The sequence below is a fragment of the Aethalodelphis obliquidens genome, unplaced genomic scaffold, assembly GCF_003676395.1.
Source record: "Aethalodelphis obliquidens isolate GAN/ISIS:26980383/991018 unplaced genomic scaffold, ASM367639v1 scaffold47, whole genome shotgun sequence".
Lineage (NCBI taxonomy): Eukaryota > Metazoa > Chordata > Mammalia > Artiodactyla > Delphinidae > Aethalodelphis > Aethalodelphis obliquidens.
This window is the reverse complement of record NW_020837991.1, coordinates 6,597,239-6,624,278: the sequence shown is the minus strand read 5'-3', so window position 1 is coordinate 6,624,278 and position 27,040 is coordinate 6,597,239. Positions and strand designations below refer to the sequence as shown.

Sequence of the window (27,040 nt, the reverse complement as noted above, 5' to 3'; positions counted from 1 at the left end):
CCAAGGTGCCATTGAACTGATGTAACCAGGACAACCAGGGAAGCTCCAGTTTAGAAAAGAGTGGGCCCAGCCTGGCATACTGATGCTGCAACGCTGCCGATAACCTGTTTCCATTTCTCCAAGGCTCTGGAGACAAAGCTGATGACTCAGAGGAGGAGGTGAGAAAGCCTTGGAGCAGAACAATGGTGGGGAAGAAGATGTAGTCAGAACTCTCTGAACATGTTATTGTAGATTTACACTCTGTTCTCATTGTGTTACCAAGTTTCTTCTGATTCAGAGAGAAAAGGATTTGGCTTCAGAGACACTTGAGTTGGGGAAGGCAATTTTGTAGAAGAGGTGAGGGGTGCCATGTTTTAATTCAGCTTCCTGCTTCACCATCCATGTCTCAGGCTGAAGGGTGAGGGTCGTCTCAGGCCCCTGTGTAGAGAGGCTTAGGAACGTGCGTAGACTCTAGGATGTGCTGCCCAGGACCCCATTCAAGAAGGCCCTGCTGCTGGGAGTGCTCTTGGAAGACAGTCTCCCTCTGCCCCTTCAGCTACTGCATCTCTTCAGGACAAGGTCCTGTCCTTCCAGGGAGGTCCACAGACAATAATCACTTGAGTCCAGGGTACAAAGGTGCAACCATTTTGGCCCAAGGAAGCATATCTCTGATGGACTTTTCTAGCTCCAGCACTCTCTGTGGGGCTGTTCTAGACTGTCAGACCTGCGCCAGAGCTCACTCCTTTGCCCACTTCTGCTTCCTGACTCTCTGGCTCAAAAGTGTGGTTCCCGATGGTTCCCCCTGAAAGACATCCTGCCCCTTTAACTTCATCTCACAGCCTGTTTGCTGGAGAACCCTACCTGAGGCACAATCACAAGGATGTATTGTGCAGTACACACACATACACACACACACACACACACACACACACACACACGCACACACATTTTTTAATCAAAGTAATTTTTTAAGATAAATTTCTTTTTCATTCCTCCCAAGAATTAACCATAAAAGAATGCCTCCTTTTCTCCCACTTTCTTCTCCAAAACACCCTTTAAATTCAATTGCTTCCTTAGAGTCGAGTTTGCATTTTTTGATTCACATTCTCTTGATGGTCCTGACTCTCAAACTAGGATGGGCAACCCCACCCTTGATCTACCTGGCAGACTCCTCTTCAATCATGTTTACAAAAGACTAAAAGTTCTGTAGATACCTTAGTATTTTATTATTATGTTATTACTAGCCCCAGTTATTGTGCACTGTGTGATTAAGGCCTTTCCATAAGTTTCATATTTTCTAATGATAAGTAACACCATTTTAACTGATCCTGGTAGTATGTGTTAAAATCTAACCTTCCAAAAGCTAAAATGAATTTCAGGTGAACAGAAAGTAAACATGAGTCAAAGATTTTATGTCACTCTAATTAATGAGGAAGCCATTAAGATGTCATGATCAGTTCAGAGAGCATCTAAAAAGCTGGCATATGTACGGAGAATTTAACAACACAAAAGTTAGAATAAAGTTGTAGATTTAAATATAAACCGTTGCTCACCAGGCCATCTTCGGAGTTATCTGTTACGCTGGAAAGAAATTATCTGCATCTCCACTGGACAAATATCATCCACTTTTTGCTTTATTTCCAAGTTTCAGGTAATTTTTCTGAAAGGAGAGAGTTGCTTCCCACATTTGATGACGTATCCCTAGTCATATAGCAGCCATCACTTCCACAAAAGAAGCTGGAATAAGAAAGAACCCCAAAGTGATTACTGCACACCTGCATCAGAAAGTCAGGACAATGTTAGTAGACTGGATTGTGAGAACTGTTAGCCATGAATTGCCACTGTTACTATCCCGTTAGTGAGTTGTAGGCTCCATTTGTATTTCAGGGTCTCCTGAGCTCAACCATAAAATCACTCTAGGGCAGGTGGGACTATTAGGGAAAATTCTTAAAGCTTATACGCTTTTACTTTATTGACGTATTTCCTTGAATGGGTCTGTGGTTCAGCTTCTGAGGGAATCTCTGTTCTCAGCAGGGCCTCCCTGGAGAAAACTAATTAGAGTGATTTCCACGGGCCCCAACTTCCAGGAAACCCTGAAGCTGCTGTCATCTGGGGAATGACTTGGCCTGGCAGCCAGCCTGGAAGAAGCAAGTAGCTTCTCCGCTGACTCTAGAAAAGACCTGGAGCTCCTATGATATTTCTTATCCAGTTGCTCTTGCAAGGAGGGTGATAGTGATTTACTCAGTGATTTTTCATCTTCAAAAACGGTGGCAGAAGGAAGCAAAGTGAGGGATGACTGTGCTCTCATCTTTGCGAGATGGGAGATGGGACTCATCTGGTCAAACTGGCTCCTGTCACTATTCCAGACTCTGTGATGAGGATTATGGCAGACTTTCCTACCACATCATCTTTTTTTTTTTTAAATCATTTGACAGAACATTCTTTTGTTTTTTAATTTTTATTTTATGATAGAGTGTAGTTGGTTTACAATGTTGTGTTAATTTCAGGTGTATGGCAAAGTGATTCAGCTATACATATAGATATATCCATTCTTTTTCAGATTCTTTTCCCCTATAGGTTATTACAGAGTATTGAGTAGAGTTCCCTGTGCTATAAAGTAGGTCCTTATTGTTTATCTATTTTATATATAGTAGTGTGTATATGTTAATCCCAACACCTAATTTATCCGTCCCCCTCACATTTCCCCTTTGGTAACCATAGGTTTGTTTCCTATGTCTGTAAGTCTGTTTCTGTTTTGTAAATAAGTTCATTTGTATCATTTTTCCAGATTCCACATATAAGTGATATCATATGATATATGTCTTTCTCTTTCTGGCTTACTTCACTTAGTATGATAATCTCTAGGTCCATCCATGTTGCTGCAAATGCCTGCCCCATCATCTTGATATTCTCTCAGGGGTATCTCCAAATGAGATGCAAAGCAATAATTCAGAGGCTTCTTTAGCAAGACAGTTGGACCACTACATCAGACACCTTGAACTGTGGTGGAACTAGTTCCCTACTGCTCCACAATTCTGTGGGCAACAGAAACAGGCACAAATCAATTGCTTGCTTGTTTCCTTCGCCTCCCTCTGAATTGTAAATAATAACCAAAAGGGGATTTCCATAGAACATCCATATAGTGCTCTGAATGGGCAAAATCTTGTGCCCTGCCACCATTCTGCTAAAAAGAAGGCAAATGTTTGTTTCTGGTCTGTGGTCTTGGGAAAAAAAACAGTCTTTGCAGAAAACCCATACATACTCCAACCCACCCCACAGGCACAAACATGCTGATTCTGGGAAAAGTGTTTGCTAATATCCAAATACCACATATATTAATGAAGAATTTTTAGAGATATACATAATTCTATAACAAGGAGTTTCTTTTGAAACTTGAAATAATTTCTTAAATGCCTCTAAAAAAGATAAGCAGGATTATGCATGATATACATAATAAATGAAAACATTTATTTTAAATTATACAGTCAGTACACAAATACATGTTTGCTGTAAAATTATTCAATAGTAATCTTAGGGCTCTTCTTAGAGACAACCAATATTAGCCTAGTATGACACTTTCCAGGCATCAAAGTAGTTACATACATTTAACTACCCTTAGGAAACACCATACAATGTTATTATTTGTGGATATATTTACTTAATCAATATACTTCTGTGTATTATACCACAGCTTGCTTGCTGTATTTTTGTTTTCGTTTGCTTTTTTACTTAACGTATGCCATGGGAAACTTAGCATGTCAGTATAAATATCATATTATTTTAAACTGCTATATAATATTTTATCTAATATTTTTAGTTTTTGTGTCGTTGTTTTGTTTGTTGTCATTTTTATGTCTTTATTGCATGTGGAATTTGTTTAAGGTTTTGAGGTAGGATTGTAATTTTGTTTATTTCCCCAAATATTATTTGTCATCTCCATTTATTTCATGGTTCCTCTTTTACCTAGTTACTTGGACCTCCAGTATATATTATAAGGTTTAAAATCTCTCTGTGTAAAGAATGTATTTCTGAATTTCCCACTCTGTTTTATTTGCATAGTTCTTTTCCAGGTGCTGTGCCAACATCATACTTACAGAACATATTTTTTTAAAATTTTTTCAATACTTTAATACTTTAATAATCATTAAGGTATACATAATCATAACTTTAGCAACTGTACATTTTGATGCTTATCAGAAATGAATTTTACATAACAAAAAGGAAGAAGCTGCCAGGACAGCACAATTGTAGTCTCTACCCCAGGCAGCAGACACTGGGTACAGAACATATTTCGATCTTGATTAGGACGATCCCTCCCCTCGACCCCACAAACACACCTGATTCCTTTTCTTAACACTCTGTTAACTATTATCTACCACCTTCTTTATGGATTTTAGAATTAGCTTTTCATGTTCTATGAAAATAATTTTTCTTGAATGTTACAAATTTTCTTGGGTTATTGACTGGGATTGTATTGCATTAAAGGAAATAATTATACATTGCTAAATTATATGGAAACACGTTCCATCTCTTTATTTATTCTTTATGAGCCAAGGTAAATTGTTATTACTTTCTTTTTTATAGCCATAGATCTTAAGTTAATTTCTAGATGTTTGGCTGCTTTTGTTGTTAAGTAGGATTTTTTTCTTGCTATCACATGGTCTAATTGGTTATTGTTGCTCTATAGGACCATTATTGATTTGGTATGTTGATATTTATACCATCCACATTCTTATACTTTAATTTTAATTGTAATAATTTGCCATTATTATTTTGGGGGGATATTATAGATATACAACTATATTATGTGTGCAAATAATGAAGTATTAGTAATGACTATGTATAAAGCCAAATTAAATATTTCTGGGTATAATCATCCCCCAGCTCCATTTGGAATATTTATTTTAAAATGTGGGTAAGGCCAATGATAATAATGCTTTAATGGCCCTCGATAAGTGTGGCTGAATTCTTCTTCAAAAGTTTTTCACAGCATTCATTTCTACCAAACAAACGAGGGAACAATTTCAATCTGTTGTTAACTGATTCTAAATCATCAATAGACCCTTTTCCAGTTTTCTGAGGAGACTTGGTATTCTGTTTGGGTACCACAGTTTGTGGTAAGGGTTAAATCAGAAAATGCCTATGAAATGCAATGGGTAAAGGTGCTTGATAAGAAGTAAGCTCTTAGTTCAAATTGGCTCTTACTATCACTATTTTACTTTGTAGACATCCAGTTAGTGCCACCTGCATTTTTATATCGTGTGTGTTTATTGATTCCCGTATCTGGCAAAACATAACCAGATGCATGCCTTATCCTTAGGGAAATTATGTTTTGGAATTAAAGCCACCACTAGGATTTCCTTCTGATACCAAGATTCTGCCAGTTGAAGGGGCAGGATAAAAACAGAAGATAACTGTTGGTTAGTGCATTTGTTTTTATTCAGCATATACATGCTAAACCTGCTCCCACTTTAGAATTTGAAATCTAGATGGCAATACACCTGCACTTCACTCGACTCTTGACTTTAGGCAAAGTAGTTCATATAGAAAACAACTGCTCCAAATTCAAGAAGAGAGAGAGAATGACACCGCTTATTTTTGTGAAATGGGAGCCCAACCTGGCACATTCAACGTTGTTCCAAAAAAAGAGTTCAGCAAAGGAGTTTTGTTGGAGCATGTATGATCAAGACAGCAGGCACATATGAGAAAAACAGAGGCTCTTGTTCAAGGAGGGCCCAAGGAATTGAGATGTTTCTCTGGAAGCAATGAGCATTTGTCGAGCTGACACATGGGGGTTTTCTAAGACAGGTTTAGAATGATCATGGTAACATTTTTAAGAGTTGATTCATACTCAGTCCAAGGAATGAGCACACTTGATACCAAGGGCCAACAGAAGAGAGTCATACAAAATTGCTTCTAGCTAGGCTGGTGAACTAATGGTCTAAGAAGACAAATGCATACGTGTATATTACTAGGTGGGAGCAACCATGTAAGAGATGAGAAAAAGCAAGTAGAAGCAGCACTTAGTTGTAGTACTGACCCAAATTGTTACTGAAAGTGGAGTCTGGCTCCTCACCACTTGAAAGCCAGTACTCGAGAGGCAAGGTTGGTGGAAAGGAAAGTTTGCTTTATTTCAGAGACTGGCAACCGGGGGGGGGGGGGGGGGGGGGGGGCGCGGACTCATGTCCAAAGTGACAATCAGTGGGCAAGAGCTTTTAAAGGGGAGTTTCAGGGTTTTATAGGCAGAGGGAGGGGCTACGTGCAGAAACAGCACAGTCAGCTCTGGCAGTCATCTTGAAATTGGTCATGCAGTGGTCTCATCAGTGTCATCTTGATTGTTTTGAGTACAGCTAATCTTCAGTTCCAGGATCTGTTTGTTCCTATTTCTTTGACACCAGTTTTCGGAATTGTGGCAGCTTATGTCATGGCTACAATCTGGGCATCATGTAGTTAACTTCTTCCACCTGGTGGGGGTTTCAGTATCTACAAAACATCTCACAGGATACGGCTCAGAATATTATCCATAGCCCTTGAAGAGGAACTAAAGGTCCTTGACTTTGTTTAATGACTAAACGATTATTATTTTGTCCTATTTGACTGTTTTTCTTCACTTCTGCATTTTCTCACTTCTCTGATTAAATTTATTCTTTGACTAAATTTTTCTACAGACAAGAGGCAGGCAGAGAATATGAGGGCAGGCAGGACCATAGGATCTTGCTCCATTTCAAACTTGTCTAATCAAATATCTTATTTTAGGATTTTAGGGCTTTGAAGCTATTCAGGCTTTGAAGGTCAAGAGATCCCAGTCAGACTTCTGGCTCTGCCACGTAAAATCAATTTGATTCTTGACTTTGGCCAAAACAATCTCTCTGACACTAAGTTTCCTCAACTATGTAATGTCAATAATATGAAGAATAACTTGTTTCCCACTGAGTATTGAATGAGTTAATTATAAAGTTTCTAGCAAGTATGTTTAATTTCTTTTTAGAATTAGAAGCATTGTTCGGATTCTTAAACAGCTTGCAGATTAAGTACAAGACTCCCAAACATGACTCTCATCTGCTTTAAGGATAATGCTACATTTATTTTTGTTCTTCTTTCAACTTTATATTAAACTCTAGGCAAGAAGGAGATAAAAATATATTAGAGCATTAGCTGAAAATTCAAATACCTGCAAGGGTCAGGAAAGCAGTCTAAATGAATGAAGTGGTCCTGGTGGGGAACGTGGCCAAGTGGAAAGGGCATGTCCTATCTTACAGGAACTTCTCCCAGTGCAGCTGGGCTTTGTCATGCAGGAAAGCAGTTTTACTGTTAACAGGTTTTCTGATTCTTCAATGAATGACTTACTAGAATTTTTTTAAATAGTTCATGTTCTATTTAATTAATTAATTAATTAATTAACTCTGTGCCAAGCCCAGTGCTAACATAAGGGCACGGTCTTTTTTTTTTTTAATTGAAGTAGAGTTGATTTACAATGTTGTGCTAGTTTCAGGTGTACAGCAAAGTGATTCAGTTATACATATTATACTCTTTTTTCAGATTCTTTTCCCTTATATGTAATTATAAAACATTGAGTAGCGTTTCCTGTGCTATACAGTAGGTTCTTGTTGTTTATCTGTTTTATATATAGTAGTGTGTATATGTCAATCCCAAACTTCTAATTTATTCCTCCCCACCCCCACCCGTTTGGTAACCTTAAGTATGTTCTGTGTCTGTGGGTCTATTTCTGTTTTGTAAATAAGTTCATTTGTATCATCATTATTTTAGATTTCAAGTAGTTCGTGTTTTAAAAACATTGGCAACTAACTAAAATAAATCCTGGGTAGGAAGAAATATTGATGAAGGGACGCATGTGTGTGAGTGCCAGTGTGTGTGTTTGTGATTGCAGGGATGGACTAGAGTGAGCAGTGGAGAGTAAGGGGAAAGATGTGTGTAATACACCACATAAATACACAGGACAGGGCTTCCCTGGTGGCGCGGTGGTTGAGAGTCAGCCTGCCGATGCAGGGGACACGGGGTCGTGCCCCAGTCCGGGAAGATCCCACGTGCCGCGGAGCGGCTGGGCCTGTGAGCCATGGCCGCTGAGCCTGCGCGTCCGGAGCCTGTGTTCCGCAACGGGAGAGACCACAACAGTGAGAGGCCCGTGTACCATCAAAAAAAAAAAAAAAAAAAAAAAAGGAAGAAAAAAATACACAGGACAGGAGGAGGTCCGAAGCTGAGAAAGACCATGGTCAGTGGGGAGACACTGTAGTTCAGAAAGCCTGGTGCACTGAATTCAGGGCAGGGAGTGCAGGAGGAGGGGATGAAGAGGTAAGCAGAGGCCAGATCTATGCAGTACCATCTAGGCTAAGGATTTGAGCCTGAACCTCAGGATGATGACTAGTCTCTGAAGGGCATTAAACAGGACTAGCAGGATCAAATGTTCACATCTCGTTGGTCTCTCTGATTGCTAAGCGGTGAGTCTGTGGAAGGAGTCAAAGCTGAGGGTGGTAAGATCTGTTGGAAGGTGGTGCTGATACTGACCAGGGTTCTTGGCCTACACCAATCAACAGAAATTGACTATAGAGGCCACACAAGAAATTCAGGCAAGGCTTTACTGAGACTCAGGCGGTTTGCCCACCCTTCAGTGGTGCTGTATGCAGGGGGCACACGCAGTGCCCTGCTTTGGCTCCCAGCTGTTCAGAAGTGGGGGTTGGGCTTTTTGGTATTTTTGTATCTTCTTGTCCAGAATTTGCCCCAGCTGCACATGCACGCAGTTATTTTTAGTCCCTCATAGTTTCTTTGCATCTGTTGCTTGAGGAGATGTTTGTCCAGGTGCAAGTACTGCAGCAAAGGGTCCCAGGTCCCAGGTTCCAGCCTGTTTCAGTTTAAGGGATTCAAGTGAGTGTGAGAGGGATTCAAGACATGGCTCTTGGTGTGGGAAGAAGCAGATCGATTCAGAGATACCTGGGAGGGCATATCCACAGGACAGAGTTGGGGGCAAAGGGCTGTGAGTGAGAAAGGGGAGGGAAGATTGGGGCTGCCTTTCTGTACAGTATTCAAGTTTCAGGGAAGATTCTCACCTCCATCAACACAGCACATAGTAGGTAACGTCAGAAAATGGAGAGTGCTAACCACCGATTGGGTGTGTGTGGGTGGGAAGCATCTTTCTAGAAGCATTCTATTCTTGGTCTACAATATTACCTCTCCATGAAGAAAGGAGAGCCTAACCTCTAAAGAATAAAAAGAATAAAAAGCAGTCAGGCTAAAATGGAAATTTAGTTCATTGTGCAATTTGGTTCATGTTCTTTGTGTCGTGTTTTATCAGAATCTAGGATTGAAAGGATCCCCTTGTTTGGGGTCATTCTCACCATACTCTTTATGTCTCAAACATCAAGGAGTGTATTTCTGCCAGAAAAACCACCCCAGCTACTTCTCTGTTTATAAACGTGTTGACTAAGTCACATGCAAGCAGATGTGCAATAGATCTTGCATTCTCCACCTCCGCTTAGAAGAAAAATGCCACTAACAAGATTTATGAAGAGTTATTCTAATCCACCACAGGGAGTGACTACAAAATAAAGGGGAAAATAAAACAAAACATTTGACTACATAAATCCTCCTCTCCTTATTCTACACCATCTCTAGGAAAGAAATAATGAACCTTTCCCTATGATCTGCTTGTATTTATAATTGATTTATCTTGTAGTTAAAAGGAGATTTACTCATTAAAATTGAGGCAGACAGGAGAAAGCAATGTGGGTTTGACCTTCTGGCTTGCTTGAGTATCTCTTATCAGAACTGAAAATAGAGTGGAGTTTTATCACGCCTTCAGAATAAGAGACTAGATTAAAAACATTTTGTTTCAGTCTTTTAGAGGAAGCCAATGACTACCATACATATATTTATGGGTCTGATAACCTGGGGTGATTCAGAAAAGACAGAATTCTCCCTACTTCCAACCCTATTGCTAATTATTATCTTGTCCACCCTGCCAGGCTGACATGCCAGAATTATTTTTTTTTTTTTTTGCATCACAGTTTCATTTATTTAACTTACAGCTTTGTTTTTTGTTTAACATGATATTCCAGGTCAGAGATAATACATTTGGAATTCATATTTGTATCCACGTTGATGGGGATATATTTTTATCCGGTCATCTGCAAGACCAAGTTTTAATAAAATTGTAGCGTAAGGGATTACACGTAAATGAGGCTCAGAAATGAGAGATATGTACAGTAAACAAATGACACATCAGTACTGCCCTTGTTTTCTTTTTTTATTATTTTTATTTATTTATTTATTTTACACACACACACACACACACACACACACACACACACACACACTGTATCTTATTTTTACAAGAGATAAATCAACTGACACCAAGCATTGTAAATGGATGACCACAACAAAAGCAACAATTATTTCAATTACCAAACACGATACACACATATTGACGGCCCTTGTTTTCTAACACCTTCTCCTTTCCATTAGGACACTCTGTAGACCTTGAAGACTTGAGTGTGTCCTCCATTTATCCACTTGAATGGACTTGAGGCCAAAGCATTTTATTTCAATTAGAATTTGTGTTTTGTAAGGGCAGGCTGGCCCTGTGTCTGCTCTGGGAGCTCCCAGAATTCCCAACACCAAATCAATATGGTGTTGGAATTTGGCTTATTTCTTGGTGTGTTGTCTCTCCTTACACATTTTTCTAATATCCTTTGATTTAGGTTGGTAGGATTCTAGGTTTCCAACAGTAACAAAACACTCTGTCACTTTGAATCTCCTCTGTTCTTAAATAATTTGCAACAAGCATTATGAATCTCGCTGAAACCTTCAAGATATACCCTCAGCAGAAAGTTGGGTTGCAATTCTATTCTGTATTCCAGAAGGAAAAATTTATTTTCTAAATAATAATTTGGGGGTAATCACTAGTATGTATATATATACAACCTACTAGTTCTAGCCATTTTGAGGGCTCAAGAGAAGGGATAGTGAAGACCAGTGATTACTAAGCCTTACCATGAACACATGAAATAGACTGATTCTTATTTTACAGATCAAGGAGCTGAGGCTTAGGGGATCCAGTGGTCATTATGTCTAATGGGCTACTGGCATGGAGTTTGACACCATGTCTGTCCGGTCCTAACATACACCTCTTCATAGTACATGACACTCTGCTGCATAAGCTTTACAACACTCATTGCCTTTTCTAACTCAGTGCACCTAACCTACCTTGCTTCTAACTTCACCAGAGGGACAATCCCACTCTGTGCATTCACCTTCAGATAAATGTCTGCTATAGACAAAGAGCACATTTTATTTTATTTGCAAGGAATGGGGCCATCTGAAGTTTTGTATCTTAAACATATCAAGTACAGGATTCCACATGAATCACAGTCTTTTATTTAATTATTTTTTGAGTGGGGGAGTTCATTTTCCAGCCAGGAAACATATGCCTTTTCCCCAGATTCTTTGAATTCCTAATTCTCACCGGAAACTAATAGAAAAGCCCAACACAGGATGCCAACAGCACAATAATTAACTATCACCACTGCTGATATTAAACCTCAAAAATGTGAACCCTGTACCTTATATATTTTTTTCCTTTTATTTTTCACTGCACAGGGGGAACATCATCAAGACAGAAAGGCTTCCTAGGATGCATACGCTCCTTACACTTGAATGGACAGAAACTGGACCTGGAGGAGAGGGCAAAGGTCACGTCTGGAGTCCGGCCCGGATGCCCGGGCCATTGCAGCAGTTATGGCCGCATCTGCCACAACGGAGGCAAGTGTGTGGAGAAGCCCAGTGGATACTTCTGCGACTGCACCAATTCACCGTACGAAGGGCCCTTCTGCAGAAAAGGTACACTAGAAACTTATGTTTTCCCCATGTGCTGTGTTTTAGTGCCTACAGGTTGTAGTGAAATCATAGGAAACCCATGCCCTAGACAGTCCTCATACAATCATTTACTCTTCCTCAGTTTCCCTCTCTTTAGAGACTCTGCATAGCTCTTTAACATAATTACATATACTCATTCTTCTTGTGCATTGATACTGGCAGTCCAGTTGAACTGGATGGATAGGAACAGGAAAACGTACTTGACGTGACCTAGAGCCAGTTGAGCCCCGGGAGAGATGGACTGTCATTTCTGTTGTACTAACCTTTCCATTTCCAATTTCTCCATCCACAAATGTAATCAAAGAATTATAGAATCTAGCCTTGGAAAACCCTTAGAGACCTTGAAGCCATTGTAAATCATTTTACAAGACGGAGAGTGTAGGTGAGTTGGTAAAGTCCACATCATGTATTTAGTAAAATCTCCCTGTTCTGCAGATGACATGAGTGGGGTCTGAGGCTTTAGAAGTCTTGCCCGAAGATTCACCTTAATTCCTCAGGGTCTGAGAATAGAGCACAGGAGTCAAAATCCCTGCCCCAGGGACTTCCCTGGTCGTCCAGTGGTTAAGACTCCACACTTCCAACGCAGGGGGCACACATTCCATCCCTGGTCGGGGAACTAAGATCCCACATGCTGCGCCCTGCGGCCAAAAAAAAAAAAAAAAAAAAAAAAAATTCCCTGCCCCAGTGCCTTTCCACACACCCTCCTAATCTTATGAATTCATGTCATTGATAAAAGCTAAATATGTTGGATATACACCTTAAATAAGGAATGACGGTTATGGTGTAAATTCTCTGGATCAATTAAAAATAACTACAAACTGTAAAAACTCATTATTCAGTATCCATACTTAGTATTTTTCAACTAGAAGGACAAGAGATTTGGTCTACTATCAATCTTCGCAGAATCTTTTAAAGTTTAGTTTATTGATGGAAAAAAAGTTTGTTGACCAAGAATGTAAACAATATTTCAAGAGAAGCATTTAAACTATTAAAATAAAATGTTTTAATCACTTTGAAACACCGTTTACATACAGACAATGATGGCAATTACAAATAATTCTTGTCAGTTCATTAAAACACATTTTTCAAGCACACCCTTAACAAACAATGCTTTATTTTAGTTCAACTTACTCTTGGAACTTAAAGACAGCAGGGGAAAAAGCACCCAGTGTTCTCTTTGAAGGACTATAATTTAAGCTCTTCATTCATTGACACTGGCCTCCTCCCCAATTAGTTTGAATTACTTGCTTGTTATTGCTGGGAAGTATTGAGCTCCTCAGGAGAAAATTAATGGTAGAAATTACAGGGCCAACAGAGTGTCGGTCCTACATAGGAGTTCGAAATAAAAGAGATCCCACCCCAGTAGGCTCTCTAAAACAAAGTGCTCCTGCATTTTCACACTGGTGGAAGTCTCTGGAATAACTTCCCCTGAATTTTTTTTTTTTTTTTTTTTTGCGGTACGAGGACCTCTCACTGTTGTGGCCTCTCCCGTTGCGGAGCACAGGCTCCGGACGCGCAGGCATCAGAGGCCATGGCTCCCGGGCCCAGCCGCTCCGCGGCATGTGGGATCTTCCCGGGCCGGGGCACGAACCCGTGTCCCCTGCATGGGCAGGCGGACTCTCAACCACTGCACCACCAGGGAAGCCCTCCTCTGAAATTTTGAATGCCACCCTTAGACTGGCCCCACAGGGTAGAAGAAGCAAATGCAGAATAAACACCACCAAACCCAGTCCCTAAAATATACTAGCATTATTTTACAAGATCTATACCCAGTGTCTATTGGGGAAAAAAATAAAGAAAAACAGTAGACCTCTCTGTATTTCTCCAGAGACATTACTCAAACATCTCATAGATCATCTTGCTCTAAATTTAGCCTAATTTCCCATTGGTTCCTTTCTCTGAAACAATTCCTATTCATTATCTTCTGCCCATGCCACTGCATCTTTTGACTGTATTTCTTGAAATGTCTGCTGTGCTCTCTCCCCATGTTTTAGTTTGACAGATATTTGCTTAGCCTTTTCAGTTTCCTTCATATTTCACTGTGAACTTTTCCCCCATATCATAAATCTAAGGAAATCATTCCCTTTATATTCAGCAGTTGCAAAGTATGTGAGATGAACCTTTTAAATGCATCTTTGAGCAATGCCAGTTGGCTCTGAGAAGTGTGGCTTGGGACTCAAATGGGAACCCTTAGCTCCAAGATTGTCCTGGATAAAGCTGTTCTCTGTTAGGGGAGCCTTTTATGTTAACTTTCCATGGCATGTATATTTTAGGGGATGCCAATCCTGGAAATATCTGGTGTAGAATTAAGGACATTTGTCCATGACCAATGACTGGGCTAGAACCACTGTCTATTGACCCATTTTCTGTTTCTGAGTGTTAAACAAAGGAATGGTAATCACAAACTAGCTAGCAGTTACTGACTGCAACATTTATTCCTTATCCCCAAGCTAGGAGGGAAGAAGCAATATTTGTATTTAACATGTAAAAATACTGACCATCACACTGGTTTAGTGATTGCTGATAAATGTCAGAGCTGGAGGTTCATCATTTTTTGATTCCTTTTTCCTGTTTTTGACCCTAATTTCATCCTGTACGGGAATGTGTTAATAGGATTCAAATATGTAGGGGGTTTTTTGTTATTGTTTTATGTATGTGTTTCTCTTTTTTTATTTTTGGATGTAATTTACATACCCCAAATTCACCCTTTTCAACAGTACAATTCAGGAGTTTTTACTATATTCACAAACTTGCATGACCATCACCACTCTATAATATTAGAATGTTTTCATTATCTCTAAAAGGAACCTCATACCCCTTAGGAGCTATTCACCTTTCTCCCAGTCCCTGGAAACCATTCATCTAACTTTCTGTCACTAGGAATTGCCTATTCTGGATATTTCAAAAAATATATAGAATCATACAATAAGTGGCCTTTTTGTGTCTGGTTTCTTTCACTTAGCATAATGTTTTCAATGTTCGTCTATGCTGTGGATTTTTCAATGCTTTACTTCCTTTTATTTCCAAAAGACTATTCCATTGTGTGGATGTGCCACATTTTGTGTATCCATTCATTAGGCGATGGACATGGGATGTTTCCATTTATTTTGGCTATTATGAATAATGCTGCTATTCACACTCATGCACATTTTTTGTATCAACGTATGTTTTGTGTTCCCTTGGGTATATACCTACAGATGGGATTGCTGAGTCGTATAGTAATTACATGTTGTCTAACTTTTTGAGGAACTGCCAAACTGTTTTCAAAGAAACCTCTCCATTTTACATTCTTACCAGCCATGTATGAGCATTCCAATTTCTCCACATCTTCACCAACACTTGTTACTATCTTTTCCATAAGACACATTCTGCTGTGAATGTGTGAAAGAATATCACATTGTAATTTTGGCTTGCATTTTTTAATGACTGATAATGTCAAACACTGTTTCATGTACTTATTGGCCAAGTGTGCATCTTCTTTGCATGTCTATTCAAATCTATAGCCCATTTTTAAACTGGGTTATTTTTCTTTTTACTGTTTGGTTGTAGAATTTTTTTATATTCTGAACATAACTCTCATAATAGATATATGATTTGCAAAATGTTTCTCCCCTTTTCACTTGCTTGACAATATCTTTTGAAGCACAAAATTTTTATAAGTCCAATTTATCTATTTTTTGTTGTTGGTGGTGGTGTTTTGGTGTTATATCTATGAAACCATTGTCTAATCCAATGTCATGAAGATTTATGTCTATGTTTTCTTCTAAGTGTTTTGTAGTTTTAGGTCTCACATTTAGTCTTTGATAAATTTTGAGTTAATTTCTGTATATGGTGTAAGGTAGGGGTCCTACTTTATTCTTTTGCTTGTGACTATCCAGTTGTTCCAATACCATCTGTGTACTTGTCTGTAGCCCACCTCTACCCCAACCACTATCTGAAGTGTCTAGGTATGACGGTCATTTAAATTTTTTGAATTAAAAACTCTAGGTAATATATTTGGAATTCTATTTGAAAATACATCTGGAAATCTAGAAAAATAAAAACCAAGCTAATCATTCAAAGACAACTATTAAAAAGGAGATCTGATATTCTTGTAGCTCTTTTCTTTGCATTTAGTGTAGCTGAGATAATTCTGTCCATTCCATTTTATATTCTGAATTTTCTTTATTTCATTTCATAGCCATTCCTATATAATTCATCAATTTTAATGATTGCAATATATTCCATCTGGTGGAATTGCTTCTGTGTATTTGACATATTATATCACAGAGCATTTTAGTGTAGCAGTAGTAGGACTCTGGTACCAGTCCTGCCTGTGTTCAGATTCTGGCTCATCTACAGTCTACAGTGTGTGACACTGGTTATGTAATTCAACCTCACGATTCCTTGGTTTTCTCGTCTGTAAAATGTGGAAAATTCAGGAATTCTTCATGAAAGATTCTGATGGAAATTTAGTGAGCATTTCACATAGCAATTGAGATAATGCCTGGCCTATAAAGTCTCAGTAAATGCTCTTACTATTGCTTTGGAATTTTAGATTGCCCCAAATTTTGCACATAAATAATGCTGTGATAAACACAATTATTGATTATTCCCTTAATAATGGAATTTCAGTGAAAACATAGTATACATATTTGGGTAATTTAGCAATTGCCAAAAACCTGTTGAAAAAATTCTATAATATATACCTTCCTGCCAACTTATATTATTTTTTTAAAATTTTTATTACAGAAAAATTCAATTATGCACTATAGTAGAAGGGTTTCAGAACCCCCATGCATCCATTATTTAACTTCAACAACTATTAACTCATGATCATTTTTATTTCGTCTACAGCCTAATATCCCTCCTCCTATTATTACTTTATTTATTTATTTATTTATTTGGCTGTGTTGGGTCTTAGTTGCAGCATGTGGGCTCTTCATTGTGGTGCGCAGGCTTCTCTCTAGCTGTGGCATGCAGGCTCCAGAGTGTGTGGGCTCAGTAGTTACTTGCCCCGCAGCATGTGGAATCTTAGTTCCCCAACCAGGGATCGAACCCACATCCCCTGCATTGGAAGGTGGATTCTTAATCACTGGACCACCAGGGAATTTTATTATTTTGAAGCAAATTCTAGATATCACATCAGTTCTATAAATACTGCAGTATGTATTGTTAAAAGATGACATAAAAATATGTATCCACAGGACTGTTATAGTAAGAAAATTTTAATAACTTTTTAATAATATGAAATATCCACTCAGCATTCAAATTCCTATTTCTTTTATTTTCAGTTTGTTTGAAGTTATTCTAAATTACTTACAGCCTGACTGATTTCTATGGAAACGCTAGACTATTCATTAAGGCCTGGTCTTTATACTTATTCTAATTCTAAATCTATTTCTATTACTATTTTTAAGACCAGCTGTTGTTTATTGAGTTCCTACTACGTGTTGTCCCTTTACATCCTCTCTTCCAACCCGTCTGCCTGCCACGAGATTGAATTCATCCCTGTTTGTGTATGAATAGCCAGCAGTGACGGGATCTTATGAGAAAGCAGGAAGAGAGCACAGATAGGGTCCAGGCCCATGTCAATCTGACTCCAAGGCTGCCTTGGAGATACACAACCTCTCCAGCACCACCCTGACTCCTAGCATCTGCTCTGAGTTCATTTCACACTTTAAGGCCTAGTCAATACCAAGCTCCTCTTTCAGGTCTTCTCACGCTGCTCCCGCCCACAGAGGCATTCAACTCTGGGACTCAATGTCTCCGTCATTCACACATCACATTCAAGGCCACCTTCCATTGGTCTTATTTCTTTTCATGTGTGTTCTGTCTTCTCAGAATCTAATCAGCAGTTTCTTCCACCAGGTAGGTACTCAACCGATGTTGGTTATCATGGCCCTAGAGTAGCATGATGGTCATTGGTAATAATCACCTTCAAGTGAAGATTTTTCTTTCATTTTGCCCAGTGGTTTCAGATGTTCAGATAAATCAATCAGAGAGCTTAAATATGATCAGAGAGCTCAAACTCTTAGATTATAAAAGAAAAGAAACTGAGAGAATAATCAAATCCAGGTGTTTTGCTGAATTTAGTTTTAGGTTGAACTTCACAATATCTAAATAAATAAAAATACAACTGGGGCTGGGGAGGAGGGAAGACAGAATTTGGTAGGACAGTTCTAGTTTAAAAACTGCTTTTCAGCTCTTCCTTGGTGGCGCAGTGGTTGAGAGTCCGCCTGCCGATGCAGGGGACATGAGTTCATGCCCCAGTCCGAGAAGATCCCACATGCCGCGGAGCAGCTGGGCCCGTGAGCCATGGCCGCTGAGCCTGCGCGTCCGGAGCCTGTGCCCCGCAATGGGAGAGGCCACAACAGTGAGAGGCCCGCATACTGTAAAAAAAAAAAAAAAATGCTTTTCATTTTAATTTCCTATCTTAAGTATAAGGAAAAAATGTAGTATGAATGCCTGTATCTAATATACTATTCATGACAGAATGATCTGAATTATACTTACATTTGAATACACACACGAACATCCCATAAAAGCCATTACTCTGTTAACTAGGAGTTAGTAGCTCAAAACGCAGACCAAATGTCCCCAAGGAAATTCACTTGAGAAGAGTGCTTGAATCCAGCTGATGATCACCTAGAACCCTCCTGTCTCCAGTTTCTGCACAGATCTCAGTAATCAGGAGGACCAATGATTTTCTAACCTGCATGCAAAATGCAGAACACTTTCTCTGAATCTTTAGTGAAAAGGAACCGGTATTCCCAGTCTGCTAAGCAATATGCATAAATATGCAACTTTAATTTTTTTGGCACCGTGACAGGCTGTTACAGAATTTTCACAAAGGTAGAACAAATTTGCAGTGGAATTAGAAAGCAAAAGCCAGGTTTGATCATGTTCTAGGTGCCACCAACTCAATCAGAGAACTTCATGGGGAATTGCGGATACTCAATCTTTCAGAAAGAAGATAAATTAATTATGCCAATATAGATTCATGTGTTTTTTAACCAACAAAGACCTATTGTATAGCACAAGGAACTATACTCAATATTTTGTAATAAGGGAAAAGAATCTGAAAAAAATAAATATATATGTATGTCTAACTGAATCACATTGCTGTACACCTGAAACCAATACAACACTGTAAGTCAACTATACTTCAATTAAAAAAAAAGAAAAAAAATAGATTCATGTCTAATGTGCTGTTTTCATAGCAGAGGTTTGTTTCAGATCCAAGCTCTGTTGTTCTACCGAGGAACCTTTGCTCCATACCCTGATACTGTGTAGAGATAAAATTGAAAGTAAACTTAAGAACAGCCCTGATTCAAAGAAGAAAATATCCCAGCACTTGGATGCATGTGCAGTCATTAAACAGATATATTTTATGATGGGCATTAGTATGGGTTGAGGTTGAATTCTCTTCTAATATGGAGAGTCTGTGAGTTTAAACTACCGTGGTAACTCTCTTAAGAGCTTTTAACATATCCTCTTGTTTATCCGCCCAGAAATATTGTTGAGGGAGGTGTTATGTTTCCCATTTGCCGGATGAGAAAACCACCTCCATGGGTTTGACTAACTTGCCTGGAACCACACAGCTAGTATGAAATCAAAGGAGGCTTCAGATCCAGTGGTGAAATTGGATCCTTGCTGATTCCACCAAACAAAAATGATAGCAATTGGAGTGAAGACATTATACAGGGAGGATTGGGTGATTCCTGCTCCTGCAAATTGAATGTCATCGGTCTGTAGAGGCTTCCCTTCCCAATGGTGATGGCAGATCTGTATCCTCTATGTTGTGCTGTAGGAATTGTTTCCCATGGGAATACCTATTTGCCAAAGTCTTTGCTCTTTTATGGAACTGAAAACCAATTCCCTAGGTATTTAAAATCATTGAGTCCAAAGGGGAAAGGGGGGAGAGATAAATTAGGATTTGGGGGTTAACCTAAACACACTACTATATATAAAAGACATAACCAGCAAGGACCTACTGTATAGCACAGGGAACTATACTCAATATTTTGTAATAACCTATAAGGGAAAAGAATCTGAAAAAGAATAGATACATATTATGTAAAATTGAATCACTGTGCTGTACACCTGAAAGTAACAAAATACTGTAAATCAACTATCCTTCAAATAAAAAAATAAATTAAAATAAAATAATTGAGTCCAGGAATTGGATACCTATGCCTTTCCTACTCTTTCCACAGATTTTCTCTCCTCCATTTCCACGGGTCCTCACACTTTCCCAACACCATAGAGAATTACTTTCTTTCCCAAATGTACTACTCTCAGTAGTTTTGAGCCCACTCAACACCCTCCTGACCCACGAGAAAAACATAAACCAGAATTGTTACGATTTCAGTTTTGAAAGTAAGATAATCCTGGTGCAATTTCTCTCTACTATGCAGGAGGCCGGGACATCTCCTCTTTGCTTCTCGAGAAATCAGCTGGGCACGTGGTAGTTATTCTGCAGACATACATGAAACTGGTCCTACATTTCACAGTGCACATCTGAGCTCTCTCTTCTAGCCATACAACCTTGTTCAAGGTGCTTAACCCCGGCAATCCTCATGTTTTTCATCTGTAAATAGAAATGGTGATTCCTGCCACTTCAAAATTATTGTGGGAAGCATATTCTATAATTCATATAAAAACTCTCACACAGTGACCGATGCATAGGAAACAATAAACAAGCAATGATGGCTCTCCTGCATACTCGACCAAATGTTTTAATGTGTGCTTTCCCCTCTGATATTTTGCAGAGGTTTCTGCTGTCTTTGAGGCTGGCACTTCAGTGACTTACATGTTTCAAGAACCCTACCCGGTGACCAAGAATATAAGCCTGTCTTCCTCAGCGATTTATGCAGATGCAGCCCCATCCAAAGAAAACATTGCATTGAGCTTTGTGACAGCCCAGGCACCCAGCCTCCTGCTCTGTATCAACTCTTCTTCTCAGGGCTACCTGGCTGTCCTGCTCTGCAAGAATGGTGAGTTCTGTTGGCATGAAGCCTGATGGAGTGTTATTCTGTGCTGGAGGGCCAGTACATACCCTCCAGAACTCTGCATAATTTCAACTTAATGTGGTCCCAACCTGGGCAGTGTCTTTCCAGATCTCCAGTCCAACCTTTGATTGTGCTTTTCCTTTATGAGTTGCAATTGGTATTTAGGAGCCGTGTCAATTCACTGCTGAAGTCTCGAATACATTGACTTTAATTTGCTTCAACTGTGTAGCAGTCATTCTTTATTGTTTATTCTGTGCTGCAATCCATTAAGTGTAAAGGAGCAGATCATCAGCGTATCTGAATTTCAGAACGACACTCGTCACGTACATCCTGTCGTCTTTGCTGCAGGATCCTTTACTGAGGACTGTTAAAACAACTGGCATAAATGCATGCTGTATTAATAAAAGCTGAATGCCTAGGTCTTAGAGAGAAGTAGTATGTGTGAGTCATAACCTTGTGAAGTATGGGGCTGGGTGCTGAGAATCAGATTTTGGAAAGAATGTGGACAAAAGGAAATATGTGAAGATTAGAATGATAAAGGGGCTAGAACCCAATGAGTACAAGGACCGTTGAAGGACATCAGTTTTGATGGCTGTTAGCAGAAGCCAGGTTTGCTCTTCACACTACTTAATTCTACCCTGCAATGTTGAGGACAGTTTATGTAGTCACGACCAAGGACACTCAGGTCAAACTCCTGGAGAACAGTTGGAACAGGCGAAGAGGGCAGATGTGGACATCCCTGTAGTATGGTCTCAAAGAACACTTTCCTATGATTGAGAATTTCTTTTCCCCTCTTGTAACTTGCTATATAATGAGATGAGTTTGGGCTTTTGAACCATCCACCACAAGGATGGACTGTGGCACTGGCGGGGAGCATACAGGAAGCTGGGGATACACAGCACACACTGTGCCCTCTCTAGACCTTATGTGGAAACTTTAGAAATTTCTCTTGCTCTACTTTTACTTGGGTTTGTTCTTCCTTGTGTCATCTTGTTTTCCAACTAGGTATGAACTAGATAATGAAGAATGATATGTGGGCCTTAAGCAAGGTTCAAAACTGGTGGACCTGTGGGTTGAATCGGGCCTGATTTACAATAATAATAACAATGGCTAACTCTAAAGGACTCATTCATCCTGAAAGCAACATGGAAGGGAAGAAAAAAAGGAGATAGAGAAACTAGGATAATGAATGGTCATCCAAGACTGTCTGGTCTTGAAAGACTCTGCAAGAGAAAAGGAAAACCTTATGGGTTATTAGACCTCTTATTTATCAGCAGAGCTCTGTATGATTAGAACCATTATAGAAACATGTCAGTTTTTAACTCTTGCCCCTAAAATGTCTCTGTAAGGTCAATAAGGCTGGCTGAGGAGAGTGAGCATGGATTAACGGATTAACCTAGGCCAGCCAGCTAATTCATGACACAGCTAGGGCCAGATGCCAAGTCTCTAGGTAGTCAGCCCAACAATCTTTCCTCTAAACTAGATCATCCTGCTCTGTTGGGACTGGACTATAGTCAGATGGTTACACAGCACTGAGATGCCAGATTTCCCCGAAAGCACCTTTTGGGTGTGGTTCTGCAGGATCATGCTTATGGTTACAGACTGTGTAACAAAAATAACTATATCACATTACATATATATTACTCCGTATAGTCTATTATAATAGAGATATTGAACTCTATGCTGGGCACTATTCTAATTAGTACAGAGGACTTAAGCCTCACAATAATCCTGTGTGATTACTGGTATTAACAGAATCAGTATCTTAGAGTTGTAGAATCTAAGGCATATAGACAGACATTAAATAACTTGCTTAAAATCCCACAGCAAGTAAGGAGAGAGCTGAGATTCAGTCTTCCCTCCCCACGTCTAGTAGGTATTCTTGACCATATGAGGTAAGCTAAGAGTGTTATTTTTTGAAAGACAGCATATTTTAAATAACTTTAATTGGGAAGGCATTCTTTTCTCTTTTTTTAATTGAAGTAGAGTTGATTTACAATGTTTTGTTAGTTTCAGGTGTCCAGCAAAGTGATTCAGTTATACATACATATATATCTTTTTTTTTTTTTCAGATTCTTTTCCCTTATAGGCTATTACAAAATATTGAGTATAGTTCCCAGTGCTATACAGCAGGTCCTTGCTGGTCGGGAAGGCATTCTTGAATTCTGCCTTAACCTTTATTTTCTTATACTCTAATGCCTCACTTCATTGAAGGCTCTACCTGACCCCATAGGCATTTACATGTTTTAAACCCTGGCTAAATGCAGGAAGCAAGGAGATATTTGTGCCTTGTTTTTTGGTTTAATGTTAGATCTCAGGGCTAGTATAAAAGTACAGGTCTTGCAGCTCAGTCTAAGATACAGGAAATGGGTGTCCAAGCCGTGGTTAGTAATGGGGTGTCCCCCAACCCCTTACTCAATCTCAGAGAATCACTATCCCCGCCCACCTCACCCCACCACGATTGCTCTAGGGACCTCTTGTTGTAGTAGGTAGTGCTGGGGGACTCAGTGATTGAGGATGCTGGACTTTTCCTGCCATCTCTTTCTCCTACAGAGACACAACTAAGACAAGTGCTCATCCATTCATTCTTCTATTGATTCTCTGGGTCATTGATTCTCTGGTCATTAGTCCCCCTGCACAGGATCAGGAGACTGACAAAAGTAAGCAGGATACAGGATACTGTGCTCTCTCAACACAATCAGGAAAAAGAGAGACTCAGACACTACCTTAAACTTTTTGAAAGATAATCTAAATCCATGAGGGGATCCAGTTGCCCAGATTTCTCAAGCAATCTAACTAGAAGTGAGATTTTGCCTAACTTGAAGTATCAATCTCCTAGGAATTCAGAGATTACAAGGGTAGAGTAAAATGCCTTGTGCGACAGTGAATTCCTTGTCGTTGGAGGTCTCTGAATAATAATTGCATGATGATTTGTTGGAGAAACCATAATAAGAATTCCAGCAGTGGATGGCAGAGAAAAGTAACCTCTTAGTTTCTTGGCATGTCTTAGATTTCGTGATTCTCTGTTCCCTTCCTGTGTCGTCTTACATTTATATTTCTTTCTGCTAGGGCTTTATTTGCAGACTTAGAAATGCTTCTATAAGAAGTTAAGAAGTGGTATGCTTTTCTAAAATTTTTTATTTTATGTTGGAGTATAGTTAATTTACAGTGTTGTGTTAGTTTCAGGTGTACAGCAAACTGATTTAGTTACACATACTCATATATCTGTTCTTTTTCAGATTATTTTCCCATATAAGTTACTACAGAGTATTGAGTATAGTTCCCTGCACTATACAGTAGGTCCTTGTTGTTTATCTATTTTATATATAGTAGGGTGTGTGTGTTAATCCCAACCTCCCAAGTTATCCCTCCTCCCCGACCTTTCCCCTTTGGTAACCATAAGTTTGTTTTCTAAGTCTGTGAGCCTGTTTCTGTTTTATAAATAAGTTCATTTGTATTATTCTTTTAGATTCCACATATAAGTGATATCATATGATATTTGTCTTTCTTTGTCTGACTTCACTTAGTCACAGAGAATAATACCTGTCTCCTTCATAAAGCTGTTATTTTTAAAATTTTTATTTATTCATTTATTTATTTTTGGCTGTGTTGGGTCTTCGTTGCTGCACACGGGCTTTCTCTAGTTGCGGCAAGCGGGGTCTACTCTTCGTTGCGGTGTGTGGGCTTCTCATTGCAGTGGCTTCCCTCATTGTGGAGCACGGGCTCTAGGCACGCGGGCTTCAGTAGTTGTGGCACGCAGTCTCAGTAGTTGTGGCTCACGGGCTCTAGAGCACAGGCTCAGTAGTTGTGGCACACAAGCTTAGTTGCTCCGCGGCATGTGGGATCTTCCCGGGCCAGGGATCAAACCCGTGTCCCCTGCATCGGCAGGTGGATTCTCAACCACTGCACCACCGGGGAAGTCCATAAAGCTGTTATTAAAAAAGATAAGTTAATATGTGCAAAAGTGCTGCTTCTACTAGAAAATACTATATATATTTACACAATTATTATTACTGCAACTTTGTAAACAGTAAGCCCAAATAGTCACTGGCCCAGACTTTTATTATTAGCCTCATTTTGCCCACAGCAATAATACCAATAAAAATGATCTTATTTCTCCTGGAAAAAAAAAAAAAAAGAAGTAATATTCTTACAACTTGTTCCCAATACATTCATAGTATTAGGTCACTGGCCTAATTGTCAGTGAAAAATATGGGGGACACTGAATTGTAAGGAACTAGAAATATTTTTAACACAACTCTGATACATTTCAGTGGAAAATATACCTCTGAAAATATTAATGGAAGTAAAGAATACTTACAGATTGAAAAAAAAAAAAGGTTAGGAGGGAAAAGACAGTAAAGAGTTAACTTGGGAAAGTCTCTGGAAGGGATTTTTAAAAAAAATTTATTGGAGTATAGTTGATTTACAATGTTGTGTTAGTTTCAGGTGGACAACAATGGAAGGGATTTTATAATAAGATTGATTCGCACCTCTCTGATGTGGACGGAAGAGTTTTCTGTTAGCACAGCTTTCTTAACCTTTCTTTGATTTAAGACACCTTTGGGAATCCGGTGGAAATTAAGAGAGGGTTACTCTTAAAAGGAGCCTTTTTTGTTCTCCCCAAGAGGAAGAAAATGCCCACGGCCACGTCATACATAAAATGGCTTCAATTTCAGCACTCTTGGTTAAGAAGCCAGGGCATGGAGACATGGCTTGCAAATATATTTAATAAGGCGGCCCAGGCTGGGGGAGAAAGAGCAAAGGAATGCAAAGCCATGCTTGTGAATCTCTCCCCGGCAGGGTTTGATCTGGCAGGTTTGGAATTCTTCTTTGTCCTTGATCATTGTTCTTGAATTTTCTCCAATTGGACATTCAGGTTAAGCCACTGCTGTCTTTTCAAATGAAAACAGGTGCTTGCTAAAGGAAGAAAAGGATTTTAATTTCTGAGATGGAAGAACAAAGGCAGAAAGGGAGACATTTTGGGGTCAGAGAGTCCTTAGGAAAGAGAAGGCAATTGTGCTTCAAGAACCTGGGGTTTGGGACCACAGGCAACTTCTCAGAGGCACGGCAATTGGAGGAGAAGGGGCCGTTGAAGGAGGAAAATGGTCTAGAGAAGGAGATGAGAATGTTCAAGAGACACAGCTTTCAGAGCATTTTATTGAGTGTTGGCTCTGCCTTCCCCACAGTACGGGGCAGCTCTCCTTCATGCTTGTTATTTAACAAATATTCCCAAAGCATCTTCCATGTGGCGGGCACTATTTCATGTGTGGGAGAGACAGAGATAGACTGGATCCTGTCCTGCCTTTAAGGAATCTAGTCTAGTGACAAAGATAAAAGCAAGTAAGGCAACAATGTATCAGCAATACTAGCATAGAGGTCTGTTCCAGGTAGAGTGAGCAAGTCTTTCTGGGAGGGAGGGTCAGAAAATTCTTAATGGAGAGTGACCCTTGAATTAGTCCCTGAAAGATAAGTCAGTGTTCTCTACCTGGATATTATATATCTTTTAATAAAATAAGTTGTTGCTTTGATTGTTCCTCATTTTCTCCTTTTTATTCCCATTGCATATGAAATATGATTTTTTTTTTTACCAATCAATTCCCTTTTCTACTCTTTTATCATCTGTCCTTCTTGGCTCCCTGATGGTAGAAATTAAAAAAAAAATAAATTTAGAATCTGTGATCATTCTAAGACCATCAATCGAGGGTGAAATCACTTGGGTACAAAATCCAAACAGGATTCCTGGTCACCTTCCCTCGGTGGCTCCTCAGCTGCCTTCCAGCACCAAATAGTACGTCTGACTTTGCTTCAGCATTTTCTTTTTATCAGTCTTTTTTTTTTTTTTTTTTTTACCATATATATTCATAAGATGCACTGTCTGCATTTGTGATTGCACATACCTTGGAGGAAATAGTGATGAACCCAGACACTTCGCCTTCCTGTCACTTCATCAGGAACAGACTGACTCAAGAGAGACAGGGATGAAGAGGAATCCAGAGAGGGAGTGTCTTCAAAGTACAATCCTCAACAGCTGTTTTCTCACCGGAGATCTTCAAAGGTTCACGCTGCCCCCATCACTCCCTCTCTGACCCTGGCATATGCTTGAGATCCTCAGAGCCACAGAATCCTGATAAACAGCCTGAGAAAAGCATGCCTCAGAAGGCGTGTCTCCTTGGCCTTAC

At 39.4% G+C, this 27,040-nt stretch overlaps 1 protein-coding gene across 1 annotated transcript in view; it reads left to right on the top strand.

The window, feature by feature from the left end:
• The window catches only part of CNTNAP5 (contactin associated protein family member 5), an 880,239-nt gene that overhangs the window by 753,135 nt on the left and 100,064 nt on the right, over positions 1 to 27,040 (top strand). Inside the window, exons 18-19 of the mRNA XM_027082570.1 lie at positions 11,590 to 11,829; positions 20,619 to 20,843. Coding sequence (XP_026938371.1) covers positions 11,590 to 11,829; positions 20,619 to 20,843 — 465 coding nt within the window. The remainder of the gene's footprint in view (positions 1 to 11,589; positions 11,830 to 20,618; positions 20,844 to 27,040) is intronic.